The sequence below is a fragment of the Lagopus muta genome, chromosome 16, assembly GCF_023343835.1.
Source record: "Lagopus muta isolate bLagMut1 chromosome 16, bLagMut1 primary, whole genome shotgun sequence".
Taxonomy (NCBI): domain Eukaryota; kingdom Metazoa; phylum Chordata; class Aves; order Galliformes; family Phasianidae; genus Lagopus; species Lagopus muta.
Window position 1 is genome coordinate 3,629,828 of NC_064448.1, and position 9,595 is coordinate 3,639,422.

At 53.2% G+C, this 9,595-nt stretch overlaps 1 protein-coding gene across 1 annotated transcript; it reads right to left on the reverse strand.

The window, feature by feature from the left end:
* Nucleotides 1-1,449: 1,449 nt before the first annotated feature.
* LOC125701482 (BPI fold-containing family B member 3-like) lies at nucleotides 1,450-9,528 on the reverse strand. Its single transcript, XM_048963577.1, has 17 exons — nucleotides 9,519-9,528; nucleotides 6,594-6,668; nucleotides 6,185-6,304; nucleotides 5,208-5,883; nucleotides 4,792-4,896; nucleotides 4,544-4,684; nucleotides 4,335-4,398; nucleotides 3,989-4,049; nucleotides 3,687-3,778; nucleotides 2,957-3,139; nucleotides 2,831-2,884; nucleotides 2,570-2,740; nucleotides 2,245-2,312; nucleotides 1,958-2,000; nucleotides 1,818-1,881; nucleotides 1,637-1,713; nucleotides 1,450-1,485 (listed from the first exon to the last, which is right to left on the reverse strand). Exons 1-17 carry the CDS (start codon nucleotides 9,526-9,528, stop codon nucleotides 1,450-1,452), a joined length of 2,040 nt encoding a protein of 679 aa, XP_048819534.1.
* Nucleotides 9,529-9,595: the final 67 nt, after the last annotated feature.

A 9,595-nucleotide genomic window follows, 5' to 3' on the forward strand; every position in this document is an offset into this window, starting at 1 on the left:
AAAGATCTGCACCCCAGCTGCACCACTGTTACCTGGCCCTATCCTGTCTCCACTCCTGGCCTGCGGGGGACCTTGTAGCTCAGCCACCTGTCACCTCCTCCCTGTGAGGAACAGGGGGGTTCTTATATAGCAAAACTGATGCAGGGATGCCTAGAGTTACATAAAGGTGGACTGGTGGGTTGTGCCCATCCAGGAGCATTTGCGGTTTTCCTATATTCCAGTATAAGCAAGGATTTGTGCACTGGGGCTGAGTATTGTGCAATAGGTCACTGGATCCCCTCTTATCAGCAGTGCTGTTTGCCAAGAGCTCAGAGGAAGGGATGAAATCCCTGAACCTCAGGAGCACAAAGCTGCCACCAGGCCCACAGGAGATGCTGGAAAACCATCCTGTTCCATGGCTGTGTGGGCACATTCAGCCAACATCTGCACCAGGATACAGACACAAACCATGCACACCTGTGGGTGATTTTTCAAGCCCTGCCCAGCTTTCCAGCAAGCACATGGATAGGAGCCAGACAAGCCCTGGGAGACATTTCAGCTCCTTTATTGCTCAACCTGAGAAGCAGCTCCCCAGGATTACCCTCCCAACCCGTGCAGCTGCCCCAGCCCTGAACGCATTTCTGCAGCCACAGGAAAGCCCTGAGAAGCACGGGTTGGGTGTCAGCCCACAGATCACAGGAGTTCTTTTGTCCTGGTGCCTTGGAAGGCTAATGCCTTCCCAAGATAAAACACATTGCTCAGAGCCCAGCTAAAGCTACCCAGTGCATCTTATGTAACAGTGGCAAAATACATCCAGAAACCAAAGCAGTGGGAACGCAGAGCTCAGCTCGTGTCCGGCTCCAAAGGCAAAGGAACCTTTGTGAGTGGTGCTCCTTCCCAGCCCACCTGCTCTGCTCCTATTCTGCCATCAAGGTTCAAGCCCTGTTCCCCGCCTCTGCTCACAGCCCTGAGCTTCAGGAACGTGCTCCCCAAGGTGCCAGCTTACCAAACTCTTTGCCATGGGTAAGGCCCCCACTTCAAACCACTTTGCTTTTCCGTGGCCGTATGGCGCAGGGCACTGCAGAGACTAATGGGCTCTGGCAGCTGGAGACACATCCAATGAATATTCAGGAAGAAATATTGATGCAGTGAAGGATTTTATTGAAAGAGCAATTTGAGAGCAACGCTGGTGCCTAAACAACAGCTGCGATTCCAGACTTTGGGTGTTAGAATTGGCCACAAAAAGTCCCCCCTGACATCCAGCAGCTGAGCAGCATCTCCATACCACAATTTGGGCTGCAACAGGATGGACAGAGCAGAAGCAGCCCTCTGTCTGAGGCCGCGGTGATAACCTGAAATGGTGCTCAGGAGAAAATAAAAACAAAGCAATTGGGGATGGCCAGGGCTCTGTGGGGAATCGTCTGTCTCACCCCAGGAGTGAAGTGGAGGCTCCTCTGGTATGAGCTGGTTTCAGAGCTCTCTGCTCTGGTTGATCACAAAAGTGTTCTGCCAGGAAGAAGGACAAAAATGAGTCAGTTTTCTCCCTTGGGTTTCCCCAGCTCTTCTCTACATCTGACCGGTGCATCTTTGCACAGAGAAGCCCCGTAGGAGGAACAGCAGCTCCTCAGGATGGGGCCAGCACAAATGTGAGTCTTACATCAGCCACGTCCACCTGGCCGTTCTCGAAGTTGGTGTTGAGGATGTTGGGCAGCGGGATCCCCATACCCACAGCATCTGCAAGGCCAAGAGAGCAGCTCATCAGAGATGAAACCCCAGAAGTGCCAGCTGGGGAGGGGGCTACAGGCTGGGCATGGAAAGGGGGTTCACCCCTGCCGTACTGTTGATGGCAGGCACGTATGCAGCTGCAAGGATGTCCTTCACCCATCCTTCCAATTGGGAGACCTGTGGTGGGAGGAGGTATGAGTTAGTGCCAGAGTGGCGGTGCTGGGGAGAGCTGAGCTCTGCGCCCTGTACTTACATTGATGGAGCCGAGCCGCGAGGATGCCAGTCTGAGATTTATTCTGCAAAAGATAAAAACAAGGAGGAGTGCCACCGGAACGGCTGCCACTGAGTGCTCTGAGCAGTGCTCACACCCCTTTCAGTCCAGATGTTTTTCTGACCACGCAAACAACTCAATTTCTTCAAAAGACTCTCCTGACTTCAGGCGAGCTCTTCCTCTGGGGCAGCTCTGAGCTCTTCACACCCACATCACAGCCCCATTACCCATGCTCAGACCCAGCCTCTGTGCCCCCAGCAGGGCTCTACCTGTCCACAGCCAGAGCGGTGTGCAGACGGCCGCCAGAGACAGACGGGGTGATGTCCAGAACGATGTCCTGCCATTGTGACAATAGAAGAAAAGGAGTTATTTCCTCCCAGAGAAAAGCCGGAATATTTGGAAGTAACTCAGGCCGTGAAAAGCACACCTGTCTGTGCTTAGAAATAACATTTTTTGGACAGGTGGCATCACAGATATCCCCCCAAGATTGGGAATTATTCCCCAAAAGTTTCACCTGCGTGGTTATGGGCACAACTGTGGCACCAGGCAGCGCATTGCCAATGTGCAGGGGAAGCAATGGCTCAGGGCACTCACTGAGTCCAGGCTGAAGAGGGTCTGTGGGGGGAAGCCAGGGCGTTGTGCAAGGACATCGATGGCTGCTCGCAGAGTGGCAGTGGCCTTCCCGTCCCTCAGGGCCACCACAGGTGTGTCAGCCAGGCGCACACGCAGTGCCAGAGGCAGCGACCCAGGCAATACGGTGCTGAGCTGGAGGGAGAGATGCCATCAGAGCCTTGGCACGGCTGGGATTTGGGCTTCAGAAACACAAACATCACTGATACTACAAAGGGGGCTGACCTGGGGGAAGGCTGAGAGCAGGGCTGAGGTGGTCAGCGGGATGCTGTTGGGCACCTGTAGGAGCAGTGATGGGGTCAGTCCAAGCGGGGGGCGGTGGGAGCACCCCTGATCCCAGCCCCAACCCACCGCCGAGCTGGAGATGTCCATGCTGAAGGCTCCCTGCCGCTGTGCCAATGCCAGCACAGCACTCAGCACGCCCTGCGACAGCCCCAGCTGTGTCCCAGGACCTGCAGCTGGCGGCAGAGTGACAGGCACTGACAGACCTCCTGCTGGCTCCACCACATTGCCCTCCGCGTCCCTGAGGAGGAGCTGCAGGGACAGAGCAGAGCAGGAGGTTGACATGAGCGGTGCCACCCGTGTCATTAATCAGCACCCCAATAATCAATGCACTGCTGGTTTCTACTGCTTTGGCACAGGCAGTGATTGCATTCGCTGCAGCTCTCTGCGTAAAGCACTGTGATCAGTAAGAGACACTGACAATCCTTCTTGTGCAATTATAATCCCCATTAATTACACACCCAACTTTTACAAACCACTTACAAATGGAACCTTTGCATAAATGGCGACCCATTGCTCTTGTACAAAATGCTAACACAGGGCTTTTCTAATGAACGACACCGTGAGTGCTGCAATCACACTTAATTAGCCAGCGTCCAGCCGGTCTGACTCATGCTGCCCTCAAGGATTAGCAAATATGGAACAGACACAGACCCAGCTGTGGCAGGAGCACAGAGCTGGCTGGGCTGTGCTGCACTGTGAACACCCTGCCATAGAGCTGGGGACCAGCACTCCTCCACAAGCAGCCAACCTATGGAGGTCAGTTACCCAAACCCAAAAACTCAAAGGCAGCACTTACGTTCAGATCCAGCTGGATGGACTTGTCACCAATGATGGGAAGGGAGGACAGAGTGTACTGGAGGTTTCCCAGAGCTCCCAGAGGGAGCACAGCTGCAAGACACAGGGAGGAGATCTTCTAACCTGCAAGGATGAGCTGCCCACAAGTACTGTGGTTTCCAAAGACCCCGTTCTGTAGGCAGCCCCTGGGTGCAGCCAGCCCAGCCAGACAAGGGGTTATGGCACTGTTCTGCAGCAAAAACTGCTAAGTGCAGGGCAGAGCTCAGTAGGGCACATGGACAGGAGGGGGCTACCAGCACTTACAGGTGACAGATCCCAGCAATGAGTTCACAACGCCCAGCACGGTGTCAACAACGGGGCACAGCTGGAGAGGCAGAGGGGTGTCAGGGCCCCCAGCACACAGCAGCATGGCTGCATGGTGTCACCAGGGCTGGGGGCACGTCACCCCCTCCTGCTTGCACTGGGATTTGCATGGGTCTGGTGCAGGGCTCAGCATTGCCTCTGCCATGGGTGCACAGAGGCCATCACATGAACACTTTGCTCATGTTCCAGGGCCATGGAGGCAATGGGGCTGGGTGTCCCAGGTGAGCCTGCAGCTGTGCAAACAGCCCTGCCACCCACAACAGTGACGCTCCTCACCCAGACTTACCAGCCTGGGCAGCACGTTCCCAAGGACGCTCTTTAGGGTTTTTTCCACAAGTGGCACTTTGGGTCTGGGTAACAGGAAAATAGGAAACAAAATGGGATGATGGTGAGCAGCTGAAAAATAAGTGTACTTTGAACAAGAGGCACTGCTTGCACCATGCAGGGTTGTACATCAGTGCCTAAATATCACCCAAAACTCCCCTACAGACCTACCCCACACGGATATTGATGTCTCCAAGAAGGGTCTTGCAGTCTTCAACCACCAGCCTGAGAGCCCCCGACTTGTCCTGGGCCAGCCGCACTCTTGCAGTGATGTTTGCTTCCACCTGGAGCTGGAGCAGACTGCCCACGGCGCTGCACAGCCCAAGGGAGCACATCTCAGAGGGTTTTCTAGCCATCTGCTTTGCAACAAGATGGTGCAGCCTCTGCTCTGAGCTGTGCCCCCAGTGAATGCTCCTTACCCATTGCCGTCTATCAGCAGCTGGGTGTAGATATTCAGCTGGAGACCAACGCCTGGCAGGAAGCGCAGAGTTATTTTGGGGAGAGTGATGTTCACAATTCTCAGCCTGGAGTTGGAACAAGGAAGGGCAGTAAATAACGTATTTGCTCCTTCTTACTTCCCTGGGATCCTCTCGGCCCCCAGTGCTGAGGTCACACAGCTGTGATCTTGGGGTCCCCTGCACCCTGGGACATAGGGCTCCCTTTTAGCCAGGGCCAGCTCATGATAAGCACATGCAGCCTCGTGGCAGAAGCTCCCAACTTCTCAACCCTCATTTATGAACTCGCCCTAAGAGGAGAAGGTAAGCGCCATGTCCAGACCACAGGCATGGCCAATGATGGAGCGCTGCTCGGGAACACATCTACCACTCTCACTCACCCTGTGAGTCCTTGCACGGTGCCCAGCAGACCATCCTTGCCGAGGAGACCTCCTCCAAGAAGTGAGCCTTGACCCTGGTTGCCAGTTCCTCCAAGGAGACCACCGCCAAGGAGACCGCCCACGAGACCATCACCACCAAGGAGACTGCCAACAGGTCCATCACCACCAAGGAGGCCACCAGCAAGTCCATCACCACCAAGGAGACCACCAACAGGTCCATCACCACCAAGGAGACCACCAACAGGTCCATCTCCTCCAAGGAGACCACCAACAGGCCCACCACCACCAAGGAGACCACCAACAGGTCCATCTCCTCCAAGGAGACCACCAACAGGCCCACCACCACCAAGGAGACCACCAACAGGTCCATCTCCTCCAAGGAGACCACCAACAGGTCCATCACCACCCACAAGACCACCCGCAAGACCATCATCGCCCAGGACACCACCAACAGGTCCACCACCTCCAAGGAGACCACCCACAAGACCATCACCACCAAGGAGACCACCAACAGGTCCATTGCCACCAAGCAGACCACCAACAAGTCCATCGCCACCAAGCAGACCACCAAGAAGTCCACTGGAGCCTAGCAGACCACCAAGAAGTCCATCAGGGCCGAGCAGACCACCCAGTAGCCCCTGGAGAAGGTTGCTGTTGGCTAGTGACCCTGTAATGGCTGAAGAAATGGGTGAGAAGTCACTGTGAGCCATGCACATCCAGCAGGCAAATATGCTGTGTCAGCCTGGCTGACCTTCCCCTCATCTCTGCCCCTTTTTCTCCCCTTTATACAACAGGGGTGATGCTCCAGGCTCTGCACAGCATCTTAAGTGCCATGTTCAAAGTGCTTCATAAATGCATTGTCTGCATAGCCTGAACAGATCTGAACCAGATTCTGATTTTCTTAGTACTGTCAAGTGACAGAAAGAGCAGAAGTGGTCTCAAAATGAAGATAAATCCTGTCTCTTCCAAACACTTACCACTTTCTAGCACATCTTTATCCACCCTGGCAGACACCGGGGCGCTCCCAGGAAGTCCTTGGGAAGAGGTGAGCAGGCCACAAGTGAGGAAAACCACCCAGAGAACAGCCATTTTCGGTCCTAGTTAAGTAGAGGAAGAAGTTGCCATCATGTAGTGCTGGACAGTGAGCACTAGCTGATGGCTGCAGGAAACAGGAAGGAGGATAGAAAAGGAGGAATGCCTCTCAGGGAAGACAAAAGCAGAGAGAAAGCTCCTGGTACCTCTCCATCTCTTGTAGCAAGCAAGAATAAGTTTTTGTTAAAAAGTTCACAGTCATAAGCTAAAATCAAGGCCTCTCCTTTGGAAAGAACTGGGGTTTGCAGAAGCAGAAGCTAAGAGCATGCTGTTTGAGAAATAATTTGCTCTTACCTGACTGATCTCTGCAGAGCAAGGATGTCTCCAGCCGCTGTCCCTGCCTTCTGCAGACGACCCACAGCAGGCATCCTTATATACAGAACTTTTCAACAGGAATGAGGCAAACGATGTCACCGAGGGCATCCAGAATAATTAGCGGGGAGCAAAGCAAACAAGACATGGTTTCTGGTGACTTCCACTGCAAATATTTCCTTACAGATATTAGGAGTTGGGTAAAGCATTGAGCAATGACCAATAGGTGTAGCAGCAGACGTCAGTCCAGCGCTGGGTGCCAGTGCTCATGGGACGTGCATACACTGCTGCTGGGATAGAACAGTGTGGTTTGGGGCTGTATCAAGACGTGGACATGGCTGTAAAGTCATGCTCAGGTAAAACACTCTTTTTTTCCATCTGAAATTAAGGCCTAGACTGAAAGCTGCATCAAAACATTGGGTAACCATGCAGTGGGTGCATGTCATGTGCTAGGGATGTTGAAGAAAAAGCCATACAGCACCCATCCCCGTGCCACAGCAGTCCATGGGGCTGGTGTCAGAGCTGGGTATTCCCCATGCCTGCAAGGCAAGACCCAATGTGCCTACAGCCTGTGACTTCACACAGCATTTACCAACAGTGACCTGAATGGCTCAGAACCTGTTTGATAGTTGAATAGAAGGAGACACTGAATTAACAGGGAGTAGCAACACCGCCGTAGGGCATATGGGTGAGGTGTCGTGGTTTGTGGATACCCTGAACTTACAGATTCCATCTGATTGCAGACTCAGACATCGCTTCTGAGCCCATCACTACCTCCACGTGCTGCAGGACTGGAGGTGAGATGGCAGGAAAACACATGCCATGTGTACCCACAGTCACCCTGACTCTCTCCTTGTCCCCTCACTCCTGGCCCCAGCATTGTGGAGCTGCTCCTCGAGTTGCAGCACAGCAGCAGCTCTGGGCAGTGCAGAACAGTCCCTCTCTGGGGGCTGCAGACCCACACAGCCCCACTGCAGGCCTGCACCTTGCATCCCTGGCAGAGGACACACTGCCCAGCCCAGGTGACAGCCGTGAACTATTCACTCCACTGCTGAGATGATTAAGGACAGGGTTAGACGGGCTGATCCCCAACATGGAGGAGTAATAGCTCAGAAAAAACGCTTGCTCAGAGTTAATACTTTCTGCAAACTTGGAAATAAGTATTTCCAGGAGATTAGCCAGCTTCTGTCACACGTTAATTCCAGCTTTAAGAAATACCTTAGCTAGGGGCCAAGGAGGGGATGACAAAGATGCCAAAGTACTTATGGAGCTGTCACTGTGCTGCAACCCGATCGGTCGGACACCCCCAGAGCACAAAGCCAGGCCGTCACTGCCAGATCGTGGCATTTGATAAGATGGAAGAGAGTGTTAACAAGATGGTATCACATTGTCATCCCTCCTGAACCGCTTCACTCTTTGGCAATCAATCATGCTAGGAAGGCTGACTGACCGTAAAGAAAGGCCCAATGATGGTCAACACGCGGTGCTGGGCGTTGGGAATAGCTCCTGTGCAGTGACCTTTCAGGCCTGACTGCAACGGGGCTTCGCACTGCTGAACGCAGAGGTCTCTGACGACCAAACATTTTAGATAAACCAACGCAGGTTCCCATAAAGAGAATGACATCTCAAGGTCCAGCTCTCACCAAAGCGATTCTCAAAGCCTGTAGAACCAGGAGCCAAATCAGCAAAGGAAGTCAGACACACAGAGTAAAGCAGAACAAAGAGAGAAGAAAAAGGATGAATATCGCTTTGACGCCTGGATCAGCAGGGAGATGAGTGGGGAGGGTGGGCAGCAGCAGCCCCAACCAGCCCTGGAGATCTTGATGTGAGCAGAGCAGGCACCATCTGAAGGTGGGCAATTCCATGACTGCGGGGAAATGCGCTATTGGGACTGCAACAGATCTGGGGTATCCCAGTTTGATGGAGCTGGTGTCAGCATATGGGCTCCCCCGTCCACTGGGGTGAGGGCCCTCATATCCTTTCCCTTTTGCCCTAGCACAGAGGGAATTGTGTTGTTCCCAGATCAGGAAGGGGCCCAATGGCTCTGAGCTGCACCTAGCAGCCACCCCAGGCTGCAGTTACATGACACCATGGCCTGGCACTGTATGACATGCATTATGGCAGGCCAAATGGGTGCCACCTGAGATGCACAGCTCTGGTTTCTCCTTGGAGAGATCAGATCTATATTTCATCTTAGAGAAATTCAAACCCAAAGGCTTTGGTCCTCTATTAGCTAATGCAAGAACAACAAGGGAAATTTTTTTCTCTGCTTTTTTCATATGGGCTCGGCCTTGTGAATGTTCACATGGCACTGAGGAGGGCAGGAACTGTAACAGCACCGTCACAGCCATCCTCATAGGGAGCTGTGACTGCTGTCCCACTGAACTGAGACCATTTCCCCCAGACACCCAGCACCACACAGGGGAAAACAAATGGGGTTTTCAGAGCCAGCCTTGCAGTGCGATGCCCTCTGGGACAATTTCTTAAAAAAAGCAATGATTTTTTTTTTCAAATACAATCTTAGTTCCACACCAGCCACCTGCCACCGGGAATGAATGTTCAACTCACGATGGTTCGATGAAATGGGGATCGAAGCTGTTTATTGACCTCCTAATGACACGTAATTATCCAGCAATAAATGAGCGATACGCTCAGAATCAATACCTGCACTGCAGCCGATGGCTGTGGCAGGATTTGCTCCTGAAATACTAAAGTACACCACAACCCATCCCACTGTGCCCACTGATAGCATCCCAAACTGTCACATCTCCACGGCTCTGGAGTACCTACAGGAATGGTGACCCCTCCACCTTCCTGGGCAACTTGTGCCAGTGCATCTCTGCTCTTTTGGAGAAGAAATTTCCCCTAATATCCAATCCGCACCCCTTCTGGCACTCCCAGCAGTACCAGAGTCCATCACTAGGCAACATGCTTCTTTATTTTAGCCCAGAGAGTCGAAACATTGAAAAGCCAAGGGGAGAGCA